At 39.5% G+C, this 22,145-nt stretch overlaps 2 protein-coding genes and 1 long non-coding RNA gene across 6 annotated transcripts in view; 1 reads left to right on the top strand and 2 right to left on the bottom strand.

Annotated features, from left to right (window-relative positions):
- BABAM2 (BRISC and BRCA1 A complex member 2) overlaps positions 1 to 22,145 on the top strand; it is a 405,600-nt gene that overhangs the window by 331,012 nt on the left and 52,443 nt on the right. The window lies entirely within an intron of this gene.
- Positions 12,585 to 19,849, bottom strand: LOC130682619 (uncharacterized). Its single transcript, XR_008995903.1, has 2 exons — positions 15,519 to 19,849; positions 12,585 to 14,246 (listed from the first exon to the last, which is right to left on the bottom strand). It is a non-coding gene; the product is annotated as an uncharacterized LOC130682619 (long non-coding RNA).
- On the bottom strand, positions 14,396 to 15,522 carry LOC118921630 (vesicle-associated membrane protein-associated protein A-like). The gene has a single exon (XM_036903576.2). The coding sequence runs from the start codon at positions 15,290 to 15,292 to the stop codon at positions 14,564 to 14,566; it is 729 nt and encodes a 242-aa protein (XP_036759471.2). The 5' UTR covers positions 15,293 to 15,522; the 3' UTR covers positions 14,396 to 14,563.

Genomic DNA, 22,145 nt, shown 5'->3' with positions numbered 1-22,145 from the left:
GTAAGGGAAGAAACCTAAAAATATTCATAATGGCAGAGGGAAGAAAGCCTTTAATTAAAACCTTGCTATGGTATAATCCACAGAGAGATAGCTGAGAGTTGGTCACTTTTAAAGAGCTGGTTCTCCCTGCCTCTTAGGTGTTTCCCGGTGATAACCACAGGTCATGCAGTGCTTCATACTGAATTCCTGCTCTATAGCTAGTCATACATAGGGACCATCTTTTCAAATGCATCTGAAACGTGCAAGCATATTGCTTTGTATTTATGACGTGCATAGATAAACAGAGAATTGGAGAGGTAAAGATTTTAATCTTGGGTGGGCCTCCAACAAATTACATGACCTTGTTCTAATCACCAGGACAAGCCTCTCTCTGCTTTAGTTTCCTCCTATGTACACTGGAGATATGGTTGTCAAGTCCTGTGGAGATGTCGGCATATGGAACTTAACCTGTGATACAGGGCCAGGTGGAAGAGGAACCCTCCCAGGCCAGGCCTCCTGGCAGTCTCCTCTTTGTTCACCATCTCCCTGGCCCCACTCAGACTTCCAGCCACTCCTTCGATTCTGACCTTGTTGCTGCTTTGGTTTTCCATTCTGAGTCTTAAGTCCTTTGTGAGATCTCATTTCCTAAATTTGTCACATCCACTTCACTGCACAATGTGGATCCCAGTGATTCTGTTTCGAGCCTGCTAACCTGATCCTGGGTCCTGATGGCGTCCTTGGTTTGTCTTTCACAGCCCTGGACTGTTGCCTGGGTGACTCCTCTGGTGTGATTCCCCCAGCCCGGCTCAGCAAGAGGGGCCTATGCCCTACCTCACCTGGTGGTGGCAGCAGTCCAGAGACCTCCCACAGTGACTGTGGGAGAACACCAAAGGAAGGACAGACAGAAGGACAATTACAAGCATAAATTAAGCTAATGCTTCAACCGAACAAGCATGAAATCTCAACTCTTTTCTGAAGCTTATTTGGTCTCCTAGCCATGGTTCTACTTTCAAAAAGTTGAATGTTAAATCAAACCAAATATAAGGAAAAAAAAAGATATTCTTGGCATTACTCATTCTAATTTGTATTCTCCACATGCAACTCAGGAATCCCTGTTCTGGTGGTAGCTAGCAAGAGTGATGTGCAGGGACAGGGGAGCACTCCCCCCTTGGCTTCTGCCCCAGCTCTCATATTAGTGCAGTCTGTGTTTTTTAGTATTTCTTGTTCCTTGGGAAGATCTATTTCCCAAAGAATGTTTTCCCATGGTATCCTGTGTACAGTATTTCTCACAGCTCTTCTCCATCTTCCTGTCTTACAGCTTCTCTAAGTCAGACATGCAAAATTAAGTCCCAAAGTCATGTTTTAACTTAGTTTTGATTACCTTCTTCAGAAACATAGAACCCCTAGGCACTCATTAGAACAGCTACAGGGACCTTGGGATTCGTTTAATTTACTTTTTCCAAAGTGTCTCCTCGGGCTGTTATTCCTTCCTCCCCAGGCTGTTCAATCCTTGTCTCTCAGCGTCACTGCCTGCACTCTTGACTGTTTGGCAGATAAGACCTCTTCTATGAATCAAGAGACTGATAAGTTTCCTGCTCCATCATTAACTTGCTGCCTGTCTTTAAATAAATTATTTCCACCCTTTTGATTCTTTCTTATATCTTAAATATAGCACTTGCTACATCAGATTAAAGCTTGGTTAGATAGGGTATTTTATTCAGTCATGCAGGTAAGCATCTGACACTTACCTTCCTTTGGAAGCATCTGCTTGCTTGGTACAATACCCAAGGGACCACTTGTTCCTTTTTTTTCTTTCCATGAAGATGGGAAGGCGAATATGGGGTGGCAGAGACATGTTAATAGAACATTACAGTGAATTACTCTGAGATTTCAAGGGCATGAAAAAAGAAGAAAGAGATGCCTAGAGACGGAGCCGGTCTTCTGTGGCTGGCTGCATTACTCCGTGGAGATTGAAGACCTGGCAGGACACCAAATAATATCCTTGCTCTCCCTCTGCTGTATACTGCCCAGGCCCAAGAAGATGACTATCCATAAGGCAGGTGCTGGTGATCATTTGGAGCATTTTCGATGCTAAAGGAAAGAGGCACTCCTCTCTTGAGGCAGACTGCTCTGACCTCAGACTTTGCCAGAGTGTGCGGAAGCAAGAATGCTCTAGGGGAAAACATTGTATATACTCTGGAATCTCTCAGGAGGTACTGCAACTTCCTGGCATTCTGGCAGTTCCAGGAGTGGGGACTGTGGCTTTGCTTATGACCATGGAGTTTTTCATCCATTTATTCCTTCTTTCCTTTCTTCCTTCTTCCATTATCAGTGTTTTGCAAGACTTGGAACCACAAAAGGATCAGGGGCTTGATGCCACCCAGAAACTGTTTTCAGGAAGGTTTCCTGGCCATCATCAAATAAGAATTATTTGTAGGGGTTATGGAGGTAATTTTCTATTTGCTAAGCTGTTTCTACCTCTGCAGATAGATGTTATCTTTAAGCCAGCAGCTTTTCAGAGTGCTGGGTGACAAAAGATCTATATGGCAAGGCACAATAACATGGAACAAAAGCAACCCCTGGGGGGGAACATCAGTTCTTTTTCATGGACCCGCAATCAGCTGTGCTGTAAGTAGATACCAGAGGAGGCAGCTGCCTGAGGTAGCAGGGCTGCTGCTTGGAAGGGGAGGGTATTGAGGTCTGTGACTTTCAAGGCAAGTTAGAGAGTCTGTGACTGAAGAAAAAGCTCTCTTTTCCCATTACCCGTAAACCTTTGGTAAGTGACCCTTTGGGTCATCTACCGTGGATGATGGCTCCCTGGCAAAATACCTGTTAGACCAACTCTAACTATTTTGGCTGTTCGATTTCATTTTTTTAATCTTCTCTGCCCCATAACCCAATCAGTTTAACCCAATTCAACTGAGCTCTGAGTTTACTGAGAACCTACTGTATGCTCAGTATACTATGCTAGGTCCCAGGAGATATAAGTAAATAACTCAAGTTTGACCTTAAAACACTTAGATTCTAGCATAAGAGTTGGTAAACTACAGCCTGTGAGCCAAATCGTACCTCAACCTGTTTTTATATAGCCCTTGAACTAAAAATGGTTTTTGTTTTTAAAGGGTTGTTAGGCAGTGGGGGAACTAACAAATATATACATTTCAGATGGTGGCACATACCATAATGGAATAAAGCAAAGGTCTTTAAAGGAGACTTAGAGGGGAGCTGTTATTAGGATGGTCAGAGAAAAACCTCTCGTAGGAGGTGACATTTCAGCTAAGACCTTACTGAGCAGCCATTCAGTCAAGGGACGAAATTCCAGAGAAAGAGGTTAGCTTGTGCAAAGACCTGGAAAAGGCAGTGAAGAGCTTTGCATGAGCTGTGTGGCTGGAGCATGGCAAGTAGGAGAGTCATATAAGATGAGTTTAGAAGAAAAGTCAAGGTCAGATCAGCTAGTGCTTGCTTCATAGGCCATTTAGATCTGTTAGGTTTAATTATCTGTTAGAATCTATTAGTAACATATACTCAAAAAACAATAGTTTAAGCAAGATAGAAGTTTAATTCTCTCTCATGTATAGGAAGTCCAAAGGCAGGCAGTCCAGAGCTGGAATGAGAGATCTAGAGGTCCCATAGGATCCAGTTTCCTTCCAGCTTTATACTCCACCATCCTTCAGGTATGGCTTTCTTGCTCACTGTTCAAGCCATCACATCCACAAATCTAAGCAACAGAAGAGAAAAAAAGATGGAATGGTACAATCCTTTCCTTTTAGTGGAACTTCCAAAGAGTCTCATGAACCACTTTCAAATACATCTCATTGTTCTAGAAGTTCATATGGCCTCAGCATGTGAGCCAGGGCAGGTTTGGAAAGTATAGTTCTTTAGCCAGAATAGCAAATGCCCAACTGAAAATTGGAGTTCTTTAACTTGAATGAGAAAGAGAGGATATTTAGTAAGCACCTACTAGTCTCTTCCAAACCAAAGCAAGGAGTTTGGATTTTATCTAGGTCAGGGTCCCATCAGGAAAACAGCTCATCACACGAGTAACTGGAGAGAATTCAATGGAAGGACTATGTTCAAAGATACAGTCAGAGTTAAAACCAAAGGGGATGGTTAGCAGCAGCAGGGAATCATTACCTCCCTTTGGCCTGCATGAGCAAGAGAGCATGTTTACCAGAAGATGGAAAGAGCTATGGCTGTGGCTGTAGGAAGGAATTTCCTGACAGAAGCTGGATAGGGGGCAGAGGAATGTATCTACTGCTGACCTGTAGCAACATAGGAAGGACTATTTCTCTTTTCAGTTCTGTTAGTTTTGTTGTTAGGTACATATACATTTACAGTTGTTGCATCTCCCTGACGTTGTGACCCTTTTATCACTGTGGAATTCCCTCTTTGTCTCTAGTGATATTTCATGTCTTGAAGTCTATTTTATCTGATGCTAATATACCCATCCCAGCTCTTTTATGTTTAATGTTTGCTTGGCGTATCTTTTCTATCCTGCTTTCAGCCATTTTTGTGTGTGTGTGTGTCTTTAAAGTGTGTTTCTTATAGACTGCATATGGTTGGCTCACTTTTGTATACATTTTAATGATCTCTGCTGTTTTATTATAGTTTAAACCATTGACATTTGATATAATCATTGATATGGTTGGATTTGGGCCTCCCATTTTGATATTTGTTTTCTACTTGCCTCATTCCTTGTTTGTTCCTCTTTCACTATCTTACTTTATGTTAAACAAATGTTTTTAGTATGCCACTTTAATTCCTCTATTGATATTTTAAGCTACATTTTTCTGAATTATTATCTTAGTGGTTCTAGAGGTTGTAATATGCATCTTTAACACAAACTACTTTAGATTAATAGTGACTTAACTCTGGTAAAATATACATTCTCTTCCTTTTTCTCCCCTTCATTTATGCTATTATTGTCATATATATTAAATCTGTATGTGTTATAATGTAAACACAAAAATACAGCTTTTTTTATTATTGCTATAAACAATCTTAAATTTTCAAAAGAAATTAAAAGAGTAGAAGAGAACAAAGTATTCTCTTTGTATTTTGCTCTGTCCCTTATTTCCAGTGTGTCTTTATAGGACTTCGGTTGCTCTGTTCCTCCATTTCAGAGTTGTTACAGTGGATGCAGAAGGAGGCGGTAGGGGTTTGGGGCTAGCAAATAGTAAGTTTCTTACTCTGACTTTTTTTTCCATTTTAAATCATTAAACTTCACACAGATTTCTTAATATTCTTCTTTCTGTATTTGTCTTTATCTGTCTTTCCAGCCATCCATCCATTCATTCATTAGTTTTAAGCTTATATTAAGTCCAGGAAAAAAGTCATTTTGTTTTTCAAGTGAGCTCAGCTTCTGGTAGAACTTTTTTTAAGATAGGCGAAATTAACAACTGCAGGCTAATTTTGCTAGTCACTTAAATAATTCTTTCCTCATAGGCCTGTAATCAAGGCCAATAAGTTAGAAATCAGGACAGCTTTTCAAAATTTAAGTAAAAATCAGAGGCTTCTGTTTATTGCTACAAATGCCCCTTCCAAGCTCTGATTTTGTCAGGCCCCATAATTGCCAGTATAACCAAGGAAGGCATTTGCATTGATGTAGCATTGAAGTGTCATTTCACCACTTAAAGGCAAAGCTATCGGAGTAGCAGGCACTCAGTTCCTGAGCAAAGTGGTGTGCACTCATCTCCTTGCCACAGAAACAGTATGCTCTAGAATATTTAATGGCAGTGGACAAGATGGCTACTTGATAATTCAGTAAAACTTTGGGGTTTCTCAAAACTTGCTTACCTTTTGGATACAAATCACATTTTATGTAAATAAATAGATTGGAAGAGCAAATCAGAATTGGTAAAGTGATTAAAATTGGGAACCACAGTGCTAGGTATTAGAATATATTTCAAACCATATCTTTAAAAAGTGTAATATTATTTTAGAATTACTATGTTTACCTTGGATCAGGCATATATAAAGATTTCTGGTTTAATTTTATCATTTGTAGTAGTGATAATAACTCAAAGCAACAGAAACTAAAATTGATTATGAACAAAAAGTGAAACCAATCAGTTCTCTTTATTGTTCAAAATGATAAAAAAATACAGAAAAAGGTAAAAGAAAATCTTTCTAAATGCCTTTTTGCTTTAAATGTGAGAACTATTGGGTACTTTCGATACTTAAAACATTTCGGTTAATCTTTATCCTGGACTTCCTTGAAAGTGGTTAGCTCTGCTCGGCACAGTGGTTTTCATCATTTGATTACACACACAAGCAAACCCTACTCACAGTTTACAACTCAAGTAGCTCTAGACCTTTAGCAACCACTGTCACTATGTTGATTCAGATTGAAACTTTTAGTCTTTAGAATCTACTTCCAGAAAATCTTTTTTATAACTTCTGACACTGGTTTGAGAATTTCACTAATCTTCATTGGGAATATTCTCTTCATTCTAATACCTTGGATTTATGTGACACATTTCTAGTGACCTTGAAGGACTTATTATAAGGAAGGAAGTTGTAAACTAGATTTTTTCCCTGTACCCTCTTATGTATGTCACATGATTCTGATTTTCAGCTGTAATGATTGGATTAGAGTAATTGCTACAGTGAGTTTATCTGATCAAAGAAAGGTCATTAAAACTCAGGATTTTCACTTGAAAATCTATGCAGCTGCTTTTGAAATGAACAAATTGTAACCTAACAAGGTATCTAACTCAATGAAAGAAAGAACACTGTTTACAAAGAGTAGCTTTTACAGTATTGATCTAGTTCAGTATTACTTTTTCTTAGAATTAACTTAAAAGTATTATTGATATTGGTAAAACATTATTTTGGTACAAAACTTTTGCTGTTGTTGAAGATAATAGTCACGGTAACAACAGTTACCAGGCATTCAATGTGTACCATGCTCCAGATACTGGAGTGTATATTTTGTTATTTCTGTATATATTTTTTGTACTTTGTATATATTATGTTATTTGATCCTCTCAACATTCTTCTTAGGATAGTTACTAGTATTACCCCATTTTACAAATGAAAAAAACTGTGGCACAGAGCTAGGATTTAAATCCTGGAACTGATTCCAGAGCTCATGTGCTAAACTGCATTATTACACTGATTCAGATAACTTGTTGGCAGTATCCCCAAATATGTGATGAGTTTTGAAAGCCTTTGGGGCTTCACAGAGAACCTGTATGCCTCAGGAACAGAAGCCTAGGGACAGTATCCCAGCCGTGCACTTGGAGATGTGTGTAGACTGTCTCATCTCTCAAGAACATGAGTAGACATCCCACCAAAGACATTACTGATCTGAAGGCAGCAAGGCATGAAGCTGGTGTCCTTCCTCCAGTGGTGGGAAAGGTTGTCCATCTGTAAACCCCTGCCCAGTGGCATAAATATGCTGGCATTGAGTAGGATTTCACTATGTGACCATAGAAAGCAAAATTAAGTGGCATAATTATAGAATTAACCAATTACTGAATTTTATCAAATTATCAAAAGCTATATTTAACCTGTTTAGACATACTGAAATGTGGTCAATTTAATGGTTCATTATCCAAAGGCCATACAAATCTACAAAGTCAAATGCTACCTGAGCCAAATAGGCCACGTAGATGGGGGAGTAACGCAGGTTGTAAGATAAGAGGGAGTGGTAGGAACTGCAGCAAACTGCAGGCTCCTTTACATGATTGATTTTTTTTTTAAAACAGACTATAATTCAAACGTTTCTGTCAGTTGGATCTGTCCTGATGGTCTGAGTCTTTAAAAAAAAAAAAAACACTTTTATTATAAAAATTTCAAATAAACACAGAAGTAGGGAGAAAAATATAATGAACCCCCATGTGCCCATCATTCCTGTTGCAGTTTTGTCTACCATGTTTCATCAATCCCTCCCTCCTTTTTAACTTAATTTTTCATTTTCTGGAATATTTTGAAGCCAGGGTGAAACATCATTTTACCTATAAATACTTCAGTGTGTATCTCTAGCAGATAATTATTTTTTAAAAAGCTGTATCTAAAATAAGATTATTACATCTTATTTCTAAATACCACCTAATACCCAGTCTGTGTTCAAATTTCCCTTTCTGTCTCAAACATGTTTTTTTTTCGGTTGCCTTGTTGAAATCAGGGTCCAAACAAGTCAGGACCCAAGTATCTTGAAAATCTTTCCTTAGAAAAGAACTGTGGATACAAATAATGGATGTCATCACCAATTTTCCTTACCCATAATTTAGTTAAGAAAATATGGAGTGAAATTCACTCACATCACCCATGGCCTATAAAAAAACAATGTCTATCCATGTTGTGTGTGTGTCAATATTTCATTCTTGTTTATTTGCTGAATAGTATTTCATTTTTCCATTCCATTGTTTATCCATTTTCCAAGTAATAGATATTTTATTTGTTTCCAGTTTCTGGCCATTAAGAATAATGTTCCTGTGAAAATAATTCAAATACAAGTCTTTGTGTGGACATAATGTTTTATTTCTATGAGGTGAAAACCTAGTAATGGAAATACTGGGTCATATGGTAAATGTGTGTCTAACTCAGTAATATATTGCCATACTGTTGCCAAAGGGCTGTTAGGTTTTCACTAACAGTATCTGAGGGCTCCAGTTCTTCCACACCTCTTCAACACTGATATCATCAGTTTTTAAAATCTTAGCTGTTAGAGGGTATGTAATAGTATCTCATTGTGGCAGTTCCCTAACGACTAGTGATGCTGAGCACCTTTTGATGTGTTTATCTGCAAAGTAAGTTATTTTGTGAAATGTCTATTCAAAGCTTTCTCCTATTTTTAATTATTGTCTTATTTTTGAATTACAAATTCTTTATATATTTTACATAAAAGCCCTTTGTCAGTTATATTTTCTGCAAATTTTTTTCCTTAATGTGTAGCTTAGCTTTTCATTTTCTTAACTGTTTTTTTCAAAGAACAAAAATGTTTAATTTTGATGATGTTTATTTTATCACTTTTTAAATGTATAAGTTGTGCTTTTTGTGTCCTGCTTAAGAAATTCTTGCCTAATCTAATTCAAAATGAATTTCTATGTTATTTTCTTCTAAAACTTTATGGTTTTAGCTCTTAAATGTAGGTCTGTGACCCATTTCAAGTTAAATTTTATATATGGTGTAAGGTAAGGAGCATAGTTCTTTTTTTTTCTATACTAGTGACCATTTGTTTTTGCAACATTTGTTGAAAAGACAATCCTTTCCCCCAATGAATTTCCTTGCTACCTTTTTAAAAAATGAATTGGCCATATAAGTGTAGATCTACTTCTGTACCCTCTCTTATGTTCCATTCATCTACATTTCTATGCTTCCATTTGTAATAAGTCTTGAAATCAGACAGTTTATGTCCTTTAAACTTATATTTCTTTCTTCAGAATTGTTCAGGCTGTTTCCATCCTTTGCCTTTCTATATACATTTTAGAATTAGCTTGTCAGTTTCTCACAAAAACCATGATTGGGATTGCATTGAATCTGTAGCTTAATTTGGGGAGAACTGCCACCTTAGAAACATTGAGTCTTCCATTTAATTCACAAATAACATTGTTTTATAGTGTTCAGTACCGGGTCTTGTACATCTTTTGTTAAATTAATCCCTAAGTATATGATTTTTGAATATTGACCATCAGGAGGTTAAATTCCTGAAAATCTTCATATATCTTCATGATCATTTCATGTGAATACAGTTTAACTTCTTCATTTCCAACATGTATGTATTTCCTACTTTCCTCCGTTCCTCCCTCCCTCCCTCCCTCCTTCCTTTCTTCCTTTCTTCCAGTGGCCTCAGAACCGACCTATACAACAGTTTATTTGTTCGTTTGTTAATTTAGTCCTTCATTCACCATGTTTTGAGCACCTGCCCTGGTTCATGCACTGTCAAGACCCTAGGGATACCAGGTAGAATGCTACCTGCTCTGAAATGGCTCACAGTCTAGTGAGGAAAATGAACGTATAAAAACAACAAAGAAATATTTAAAGTGCAATGTTAGGCATACACCAGATGTTCTGAGAACACAGAGAAGGGGCACCCAACCCAGTAGAACGGAAGGTCTGTAAGAGCAGCTCAAGTAGAGGGGCTCACATAAATAAAGACACTGAGGGAAGAAACAGAGGAGGAAAATAGTGGCTTAGAATTTCTCAAATGTGTATTGCATCCTGGGAAGCAGTGAGAGATTGAGCTGAAGAGACAGTCAGAGCCCAGAACTTAGAAAGCATTGCATACCAGGCTGATGAATATGGACTTCATTCGGAGGATAGTGAGGAGTTACTGAAGAATGCTCAGTAGAGAAGTAGTATATATTTGCTTTTTAAAAAAGAGACTATTTTGATATTACATAGAAGATGATTTGGAACCAGATGATGGGTACCAGGAAACCTAAAACATAGTTCAGGCAGAAGATGATTAGGCCAGAACTAGAGCAGTCATAATAGGGCTGGAGGGCAAGAAGATGTTTTAAGAAATATTTTAGAAGTGAAACTGGGAAAACTTAGTGATTGATCCCAAGTAGGTGAAGGGCTAAAAAGAATTAGGGTGATTCCCAGGTCTCTTCCTTAAGCATCTAGATAGCTGATGATACCATTATTTGAAGCAGGGATTGTGGAAGGAGGGACGGATTTGGAAATGTTGAGCCAGGTTTGGGAGCCACTGAATGTCCAAGTGAAGAATAAATGTGTGGACATCCTCACAACAAATGTGTGGTGGAGACTCTCAGCAGCTTATGAAGCTGGATCCCGTTCCCACCTAGAAATATGTGGTCATCCCGGGTTTGGATGTTTCAGAACTATGTGGCCTGACTGAACCCTTGACAGAAGGACTCAGTCATACTTCACGCTGGACGGGATCTGGTTTGGAACTTGAAACCTTGTTGATACCCCTTTCCTCCCATAGAGGTGGTCCAGGTTCTTGAGATGGCCTGACCTAAGTGGTACTGGAAGAGGCTTTGGGGAGTGACGTCTGGACTGAGAATGATTGTTGGCTAAATTGAACTCTTGCTTTTAGGTAGGTGAGGGTGAAGGGAACATCAGAACGCAGTTCATCTCCTAAAAGGGCAAATGCTGAATGACTCCAAGCATGTGAGGCCCCTGAAATAGTCAAAGTCACAGAGACAGAAAATAGAACAGAGGTTCCTGGGAGCTGGGGAGACAGGGAGTAGGGAGTTGTTGTTTAATGGGTACAGAGTTTCTGTTTGGGAAAACGAAAAATGTTCTGGAAATGGATAGTGGGGATAGTTGCACAACAAAGTGATTTACTTAATGCCACTGAACTGAACGCATTATGTTAATGTATATTTTACTACAATAAAAAAATGAAAAAATAAAATTTTTCATACAATTCATCCATAAGCAGGCATCTTACTGGCAACCTTTCTTCAGTCTCAAGTCAGCCTGGTGTTTTTTTCTCTATCTCATCCATTCTCGATCAGAGGCTACTGAGATGATAAGAAGTGACCTCTAGTGATAGGTCATAATAATAGTAATGCCATGGTTATATATAAATATTATTATTTATTGAGTATTCATGATGTGCTAAGTACTTTCCATTTGTAATTCTTTATAAATCTCTCAGTAGCCCTATATGCCCTAAGATGGCTACTTACCCCTGTCTCATAGTGGAGGAAACTAGAGCACCTAGAAATAGAATAACTTGCCAGAAGTTCCATAGCATGGAGCTGAAGCAAATGGCATTTGAACTAAGACCTGTTGATTCCAGAACTCTTGTTCCCAGAAGTTCACCAGTGCTTCCTGATCCACATAACGGGGCACACCTGGGTTGGGGATAGGCTACAGATAGGCTACTGATGGTTTCAGTCCTTTGTGGAACTGGACCCCGTGGCCAGTAACCTCTGCTAGCCTCACCTTTTTCCCAGTGTGCCATAACATCATACTATTTTTTCAGTATTGCCTCTTCTAAAACAATGTAGAAGACCTAGATATATGTATGACCAGGAGATTCCAACCCCAGTATATATGATGGTAAGTATCCTAATTCCCAGTTCTCTTCTGCAAATGAGGTCCTATAAAGTTACCCAGTGTTACAAGGTGCTCCCACCTGTTAATCTGTTGCTTTGTGTTTTGAATCTTTTGAACTCTCCTGTGTGCTGAAAAGCTGCATTAAGGATCCCCTGTCTCCAGGGAAACCATAGTACCTGCCATAGTTCAGCAAACTTTGCATACCGGTGAGCCTAATAAGGATAAACTGCAACAAGGACTCTATCAGCGTGATAGTCTAGCAGCTATATTCACATTTCAGCAGTCTCTGACCTAAACCACTGACTCTACTCGGTTTGTTTCCCAGGAAAGATATAAATTTAGTTCCATGCATTTTTCCAGTTAGTCTCTCAGATTAGATATAGAGTCTTATTTAGCTTTATAGGCCTGAATGTTGGTAGAAATGGGGTTTGCCTTTTTGTGGGCTCCCAGATATCAACTGAATTTAACTCCATGAACATTCAAGCATATTCTTTCTGTCAGCCACCATACTGCACTAAAGATACATGGCTGAATGGGACACGTTCCTTCTCTGAAGAAACTCAGTCTAATATGCTCAGATTCCCTGAGACTTTTCTCAATGAACATTGTCTTTTTTAAAAAAAAAAAAAGAAAGAAAGAAAAAAATCTCTTTGGCTATGCTAATATTTCTTACTTTTCTTCTGGCTGTAGCTTGGAAACCTCATATGTATTACAAACTGTCTTCCTGTGTCAGACAAATTAAAGGAATTTGCAAAGTTTATCCTTATGCCCTTGTTTGACTGAGACCTCAGAAATGAACTGTGGTCTCAACAAAGCATCTCCAAATGGCACAGCCTTCATTTTATGTCGGAAGAATGGAGTTGGCCAAAACCCTCAGTTCAGACTGTTCCACCGCTGTCAGTCGATGAGAAAGGTCGAACCCATTTCGATTTCCCATCCAGCAAGATGGGACAGTGCTTGCACACTCTATTTACAAGAAGATGAAAACATGCTCTGTTGGCCTTCACCTAAGAGGGCAGAATACTTCCAAAGACCCATTTTTCTGGGAGGTGAACTACCCAAGATTGCAGGCTCAGGGGACTTCATGGAGAGTAAATAAAAAGAGACTATACACCCTAATGTTCAAAGACAGTTTACTCCAACATCATTCATGGTTTCCAGTATTCCAGAAATCATGCGGGTTACAGAAAATGAGCACAATCAGAAAGAATTACTTTTTGATTTCAACTTTTTAAATCAGATTCTTTTACAACTAGAAAGTCCTTTGAAACAACCCAGTTTTATCTTTGCCCTGAGAGCATTAGTTTTTTAAGCCACTTGTGATCCAAGAAGGTACTGACTAGAGGTTATAGTGCAGAAGTGGGAGTAAAGACCTCAGCTGTTACTTCTGATCTCACTTTGTCCTGTCAAGTGAGTATAGTTTCCCCATATAAAGGTAATAATATAATTAAATCCATGGTGGTTCTTAAAGTGAGCTAAGGAGCAGAAAGTTGAGAAGCAGGGGTAGCTGCTGTGGTGGTTCCCCCTCCATGACTCGTGGGTATTTCCACTCTGTGGGAACAGGAAGAGGTAGGATTTGACCAAAATTCTCTGGCATGTACAGGCTTGTTCTTGCACATGCGTGCATGCACGCACGGACACACACACACTTCAGTGATAAAACTCCACCAACTTCATACTCCCAGACCTGAGGCTTTGAGAAAAACAAAAAATTACTGTCCCCCAACCCCCCATACACAAAATATAGGGACCCTCTCTAAGAATATTCCTTTTTAAATTTTTTATTTTATTGTTTGAATAGGCAATATATTCACCTAGTTTAAAACATATATATACTATGAACACTCTCGCCCTTACCCCTGCTCAATCCACCCTCTTCCTCTTCTCTTCACTTTTACTAGTTTTTAAAATTCTGTCTTGCAGTTTCTTTATGTGAATAAAAATTATAAATACATATTCTTAATTTTCTTCTCTCTTACATGACAAGTACCATATTACATATCCTGTCTGCATTGGGAACAAGTACTTTGACGTCTTATCACCATGGATGTGCAATTCCTGACTTCCTGCCATCCTGATTACTGAGTTGACACAAAAGCTCAGAACCTGCAACTTTCCAGCTGTTCTAAATTTAGTGGGATTTATACTGTGCTTCCATCATTCCCAAATTATTAGAACTGTCTCTTCAATATTCACTATAAGATTTTATAATATTTCAAAGTACTTTCCCCTTTATCATCTCATTAATTTGAATCTCCCCAAACCCCATGAAGGTAGTAGGGTGGCTATTGTCCTTTTGTCCTTCTTTTTTTTTTTTAGAAAGAACAATTCTTTATTTATGAATTTCATAAAGGAGTGAATGTGCAACTGACATCTGCTAGTGATGATCTGGTAATATACAATTTGTCTAGTAGCCGAACAGTTTTTTTGTGTGTGTGTTTTCTAACTGTAAGAGATCATTAAAGGCAAAGCCTGTATGACGCTGTACACACAAAAAAAATGGTCACTGTGGGCCATACTACCAATGAAATGGTAGGTAAACAAATCTTTTTCTGGTCAAGAGAAAAAAAAAAAAAAGAAATAGCACTCTGCATGCTTCACTCTACAAGATGAATTTCCCTAGAAAGAATCCAATGAAAATGGCTGCAATTACAAGAAGTGAAGAAAGAGGACAGGTGACATTATCTCTGAAGGATGCAGTTGAGGTTGATCCAGGTTTATCCGAATGTGCTACCTTTCTGAGCCTTAAGCCTTCATCTCTCAGGTGTCGGTTTTCTTCTGATAGCTTCATTATTTCTCCCTGTAGTCTTTTACATTCCTCCATGAGTTTCCTTGTCTCGGTATCATTGCGTGAAACACTATGTGGTTTTGGCACGGGTCCATCTTGTTTGGATGCGTTCAGTGGAACAGCTTTCAATTTATCATTTTCATTGGGCATTTCAAATACACATCTCAATTTAGAATCCATTAATTCATCAGGTTTTGCCTCTTTCCACACAGCTTCCATGTCAGAAGTGTTTGGTGGAGCAAAAATTGTCTGTACCATAAACTTGTGTTTACTCTTCTCATTGGGATCATAGTCAAATGGCTGTAGCATTACTGAAACAGTCACAGTCAACCCTGGGTCAATAATTCCACTGTTGGGCCTCACACAGTACCGACGAGGTGCTGCAGTCTTCACTTTTAAACACACTTTTCTATCCCATGGATTTCGCAACTTAAGATTTGTAGTGACTACATCTGTGAAGGGGCCTTTGAATTTCAGGTCTGTGGGTGGGTCGAGAACCAGGATCTGCTCGTGCTTCGCCATGGCCCCGGAGGCGGACGCCATCGGAGAGACAGCGTAGAGCGGGGGCGCGCCCGCGGCGGCGGTTTACTGGCTGGGGGCGGGGACGACGGCGGCGCCCGCTGGGCCGAGCTCTTGGATGGGACCAGACCTCGGCTCCCGAACCCCTACGCCTGCCGCTGTGTTGCCCGGTCGGTGGGCCGCCCGCTGGGTCAGCAGCCCCGGGCCTCACAACTGACTACCCCACACCAGCCGCCGCGGCCACGCGCACTTACTGTCCTTCTTTTTAAGGGGAGAAAAATCAAAGGTTTAAGGGTTTGTGTTGGGTGACAGATCTGGGTCTAAGGACTGTCCTCTGTACCTAATTCCACTTACCTGTGGAAATTACAAAGGAAAAACTGCCTTCCATAGTTTTGTTAGTAATATTTCTCCATGTTTACCATATAGTCTTTCATAGTTTTTAAAAACTTTATTTTGAGATAATTGTATAGTCACATGTAAGTTTAAGAAATAATACCGAGAGATCCTGTGTACCCTTTATCCAGTTTCTTCTGATGAAATGTCTTGAATGACTCTGGTACAATATCAATAACTAGGATATTGAAGATATAGTCAAGATTCAGAACATCCCCATCACTACAAGGATTCCTGGTACCATTTTAAAGCCATACCTCCCTTGCCTCCCACCCCCCAGCCCTGACTCATCCTACACACATGCACACACACACACACACACACGCACACACACACGCAAGTGCATTTTGAAATGTACTAGTGGGGAAGGCCTAACAGCTGTAATAAGCAACCCCAGTCTCTGTGGCTAACACAATAAAGGTTTATTTCTTGCAATGTCAGTTCAGTTGGGGTAGGTGGGGCTTGCTTCATGCGGGTTTCTGGGACCTGGCTGCTTCTGTCTAGTGGCTGCGCCATCCGCTATGGCCTAGCATCCTTCACTGACCATCTGCCGTAGGACAGCATGTCAGGAGTTGTAGGGGCTGTGTCTACAAGGGGGATTTATTCCTCCCATCTAGTCCATTGGTCAGAATCCAGTCATTTGTCTCTACCTCCCTGCAGGAAGGCTGAGAAATTTGATTGGCTATGGCAGGAGAAGTTTGAAGAGCACATGCACAAAAGTTAGCTATGGTAAAACCTAGAAAACACCCGAATGCTCACTGGTGAGGGGAATGGATAGATGGTGTTAAACTCAACCCCTGGAATATTATTCAGCTATGAAAATAACAAGCTGTATCTACCCGCAATAAAGACGAAACCTTAGAAACCTAATGTTGACGGAAAAAAGCATGTCACAGGAGACACACAATATGATAGAATTTTTATATAAAAAGCTCAAAACAAACAAAACCAGACACTATTTTCTTCAGAGATACAGAAATAGGTGTTAAAACCATATTTTTTAAAAACAAAGGAATGATAAACAGGTATTTGAGAATAGTATTTCTCTGGGGAGAGAGGCAGGGAAATTGACTGGAGAGAGGGAGCCCACCGGGACTTCAGCACACAGAGGTCATGTCTGCTCTGGGAGGGGAGTATAGATTCACCCAGATTCTGTTTTTTTCCCTAACGTAAGTGTGTGTTACAAGTATTCTTTGATATGTATCAAATATTGCAAAGTAATTTTTAAAAGAATGAACTAGAAAACTAAAATAAGCAGTAGTAAAAATCTTTCTTAGTTCTAAGAATGTGACAAGGAACAGACTCCTCACTTGAAAAGGTTTCTTATTAATTGGTGTTTCTGATGCTGTGAAAGTAACCCAGCTTGGGCTGGCTCTAGCTGAGATCACAAATGTTGCTGGTGCCCGTTGTTCTGATGAGCCCCAGTGCCCTGGTCAGAATCCTATCTGGTTCCCCTGCAGTTTTCTTTGTTTCCCCTGCAGTTTCTATCAAGCCAGTTACCCTTACCCATTAAACTAATCATCTTCATACTCTTAGTGTGCAGGGTGACTTGATGTCTATTGTAGAGATTATTCCCTGCAGAAAAACCTGCAGTTACATTGTGATCCTTTCCGATGAAAGGCAGGCTTTATGGAGCTAAATTTAGTAAATACTATCCCTTTGAAAGTGTCTCATACCTACAAAGATGTAACCAAACCCAACATTTTGGCCAAATGGAAGCTGAGGCTTGTAGCAGACAGGAGGAATTGCTATGTGGTGTCCCAGCAGATACATGTCCAACTTCCAGGGCAACCAAAGTACTTAATAAACATGTCAAATCATCTTTATCATAAAATGTAAAGGCCTAAAGGAAGCACCACAGAAATAGTTACCAGCCCGGGACCCATCCCTTATCTGGCTGCTGTCAAAGTGTCTGTAAATAATCAACCCAGAACAATCCTCTGCAGTGTTGTTTTCTCCTTCCCACGCCCTTCCCCCTTGTCTTCAAATGAAGTTTTAGCCTCTGCAGTCTCCACCTTCTGTAGGGGATTCTGTGCTCACTGCACCCAGAATGAGTCAGCATATGGATGCATACTTACATTTCCAGGGAAATGCATTGAGGTTATCAAAGAGCCCAGTCTGTCCAACCATAGATCAAAATCAAAGCGTTTTACAGCAACCCAGAGGGTTAAGTTAGCCCAGCAGCCACCCTCTGGGACATGCAGTACAACTCCTTTGGGAAATACCTAGCCAGGGAGTGACTTTTGGTCTCCCAGGTAAAATGATCACCTCTCAGACGGCAAACCCTTTGTAAAAGGGAAACAGACTCCATCAAAACAGAGTAGTGATGAGATAAAGGGGGGCCACTCCTGTGTGAGTGTCATTTTGGTGGGGATTTTGTTTAACATGGTTCCTACCTTATCTGTCTTCTTTTAGATTTATAGCTCCAGAGCTCATAAAAGGGAGGCCACAGATGTGAACATGGGCTGAGGAAAGATTAGAAACAAAGCCAGGCTATTCAATAAAAATAGTCTTAAGATATTTTGGATTTTGTTCTTCTTGTCATTTTTTTCTACAGTGAAGATCACCACAGAGGTTCTTAACGGTACTTGACTAATAGTACTTAGCCGTACTTGGCTAACTCTACATATTGTGAAAATGCTGGAAACAATATTGCAATGGCATTATTTATAGTAAGTTTTCTAGTTTCCATTACTCTGCCTTGCAAAACAGGGTTAAGTCCACCATTTTACTTCAATTAAAAATTATTTCTTGAACCGTTGTCCTGGCCAGGCACTCTATTGGGTACATGAATAAGGGATGGTCCCTCCCTCATGGAACATAAAATTCGAAAAAAATGAATATGTCCCACTGTTCCAGAAAATAGTAATAAAATTATCTCTTAAGAAAGGGCCAGATCTAGGAACAAGCTCTTTAAGTGGTCGTGTTTGATACCTACTTTCTGCCATGGAGAGGATTTTGGCCACTGCTGCTATTGGTCATGTATTGTTTTGTACCTAAACCAGATACCACCTTTGTCTTCTCACTCCTGAACCAAGCATCAGCCTGATGTTCACCCAGCTGGCATGATTATTCCTCCAATCTGTTGATATCTTCTGCTCTTCCTATGGAAGAGAAGGTGTCTCGATCCTCAGTCCAAATCACAGTAATAGCTCTCATTCATGGAACACTCATTGTGAGTCAGTCAGTGTGCTAGAGGTTTTATGTGCATTATCTCATGTAATCCTTACAAAAAAGTCCTGCTAGATAAAAATCACGATTGCCATTTTACAGATGTAAAGGTAGAAAGCAAGAGGTTTAGTAACTTGCCTAAGATTCCACTGGTGGCGAGTGCAGAACAATCCGAACCCAAATGTGCAAACTCTTGAGGTCTTCCCGTTGTGCCTTCCTTTATCTTACTCACACAGTGATGTAATACTATTGTTTCTTGACTCTTACGGTGATATGATCTTGCCCTGTTTCCCTGGAGTCAGGTATGCAGGGGGTGCATGAACATTGAGTTGACATATACAGATTATGTTCCAGAGCCTTGGATGCAAAAAAGGATGTGGAACATCTTACTTGGTTTTCCTAATTTAAAAGATGGCCATCCACAGCTAGGTCTCAGGAGAACATTTAACTTGCCTGGCATTGTTTGAGATAAAAGGAGGCAGCTGCTTCACATGTATGGAATTCAGAAGAACACAGGCCCAGGGTCTTAGAATTTTCACCCATAGTCCAAGTAGAGGAGGTTTTTATTAATGCAAGGTGTGTTTGATTTGGTTGGGCCTTCATCTGGACCAGAGCCACCACCTGCCACCAGGGCCACTTCCTGCTGCATCAAGGAGATTGTTCCTTCAAGGTCTCACCCACCCCGGGAGTGAACCAACGTGACCTCCCCTCCTACAGCACAGGCCCTCTCAGGGACGACTGTGCTTCCAACAGCCGACTCAGGCCACAGCCTTCAAATAGTTCCTGGTTTTCTTTTTCAGTGAAAGAAATTTCAAGAAATCAATCTGTCAAGAGGAAACAAGCTTTTTAAATGTCCATGCCTTTTTTTTTCTTGTTTGATTGAAGTATAATAAATAGAAATTTATATAAGTTATACAATTTGATGTTTCAACATATACATATACTGTGAAATGATCACATTCAAGCTAACATATCCATCACCTCACATAGTTACCATTTTTTCTTTTGTGTGTGGTTTATGTATGTGTAGTGGAATATGTTATGTGTAGTGAAAATACAATCTACCCTTTTAGCAAATTTCAAGTGTACAGTACAGTATTGTTAACTATAGTCATCATGCTGTACATTAGACCCCCAGAACTTATTCATCTCACATAAATGAAAACTTGTACCCTTTGACCAACATCTCCCCACTCACCCAGCCCCTGACAGCTACCATTCTACTCTCTGCCTCTTTGAGTTTGACAATTTGAGATCCCACATGTAAGTGAGATCTTATAGTGTTTGTTTTCCTGTGTCTGGCTTATTCCTTTAGCATAATGTCCTCAAGGTTCATCCATTTTGTCACAAATGGCAAGATTTCCTTCTTTGTAAAGGCTGAATAATATTCATTGTGTATATACTACACCACATTTTCTTGATCCATTCATCCATTGACAGATATTTAGATTATTTCCCTATCCTATGGGAGTGCAGATATCTCTTAAAGATACTGATTTCATTTCCTTTGGGTATATACCCAGAAGTAAGGTTGCTGTTTTTAATTTTTTAAAGACCCCTCCATACTGTTTTCCATAGAAGCTGTACCAATTTACATTCCTACCAATAGTGCACAGGAGTTCTTTGCTAGCACTTACCTCTTCTTTTTGATAATAGCCATCCTACCAGTTGTGAGGTGATACCTCATTGTAGTTTTGATTTTCATTTCCTTCCCTGATTATTAATGATGTTGAGCATCTTTTCACATATCTATTGGCCATCTGTATCTTTCTTTTGAGAAATATCTATTCAGGTGTTTACCCATTTTTTAATCAGGTTTTTTTTTCTATTGAGTCATATGAGTTCTTTATATGTTTTAGATATTGACCTCCTTATCAAATAGGGCTTGCAAATATTTTTTTCTATTCCAAAGGTTGCCTTTTTACTGTTGATTGTTTTCTTTGCTGTGCAGTAGATTTTTATTCTGATGAAATCCCACTTGTCTGTTTTGCTTTTGTTACCTATGCTTTTAGTGTCATATCCAAAAAATAATTGCCAAGACCGATAACAAGGTTTTCCCCTACGTTTTCTTCTAGTAGTTTTATGGTTTCAGGTCTTATGTTCAAGTCTAATGAATTTTAAGTTCGTTTTTTATGTAGTGTGGGATAAGGGTCCAATTCCATTCTTCTGCATATGGATATTCAGTTTCCCTAGCACTGTTGATTGAAGAGACTATTATTTCACCACTGTATGTTCTTGGCAACCTTGTCAAAGATTAGTTGATCATAAATGCATGGATTTATGTCTGGGCTCTCTACTCTGTTTCTTTGCTGTACATGTCTAGTTTTTTCCAGTACCATACTCTTTTGATTACTATAGCTTCGTGATATATTTTAAAGCCAGGATGGTGTACTACCCCCAGATTTGTTGTTCTTGCTCAAGATTGTCTTGGCTGTTCTGGTTCTTTTATGGCTTCATATGAATTTTAGGGTTTTTTTTTTTTAGCTCTCTGTAAAGAATGCCATTGGTCTCTTGATAGGAATTACACTGAATCTGTAGATCACTTTGGTTAATATGGTAATGCCCATGCCCTTTATAGCAAGTATTCTATTGACATATAGAACCTGAGGCACTCCCATGGTACTGGAAAGGATTTTAGATAAATACAGAAAGCATGCTTCACCTCAAATCCACCCTTTCTAGAGCCATTAGTTAAAAGAGAAAGCGCCAGCCATGCAGGTTAACTGTACAGTATTAATATTGGAAGACCCTGCTTATCAGCTTGAAATGGCAGGTTTAAAATGGGTTTTCAAGTTTTATAGATGTGTGCTCAAGCTTGGTAATTACACTTGGCTTATGATATTTATGCTAATCAGTAATGTTTAGTAATTTCAGCTGATGATTACTCATCTTGTTCTAGGAACACAGTAGCTTTTAGAGATGGCTCCTACGGTCAAGGGCATTACTTATGGTTGGCCTGTGTGGACAGAGAGTCCCCCCTGCACCCTGCTACCAAATTAACTATATTAAAACACTTTCCTTTTGTTTCTCTTCGCTGGGAAGTGCCTGCTGGTCTCTCAGTAGACAGGCTCACCTTGCCTATCACGCTTCCCTCTCACTCGACCTTTTGCCTCGTGATTCTAGTTAATTTGCTCACCAAGGTCCAAGACTATGTCTAAATGATGTTGTAAACTATGATATTATTATGCACAGTGCTCCACAAGGTGTTGGGCACTGGGCAAGGGCTCAGCAGCCAGGGGGTGCTGGGAGGGCAGCACACACTCGCACCCACTTTCATTTATAGGGTTTCTTCATTAGCGCAACCCTGAGAAGC

Source organism: Manis pentadactyla, chromosome 2 (genome assembly GCF_030020395.1).
Source record: "Manis pentadactyla isolate mManPen7 chromosome 2, mManPen7.hap1, whole genome shotgun sequence".
Lineage (NCBI taxonomy): Eukaryota > Metazoa > Chordata > Mammalia > Pholidota > Manidae > Manis > Manis pentadactyla.
This window is presented reverse-complemented; position numbering and strand designations above follow the sequence as displayed.

Bases quoted from the DNA above. Each gene is read 5' to 3' on its own strand.
- LOC118921630 (XM_036903576.2), bottom strand. From the start codon at position 15,292: ATGGCGTCCGCCTCCGGGGCCATGGCGAAGCACGAGCAGATCCTGGTT.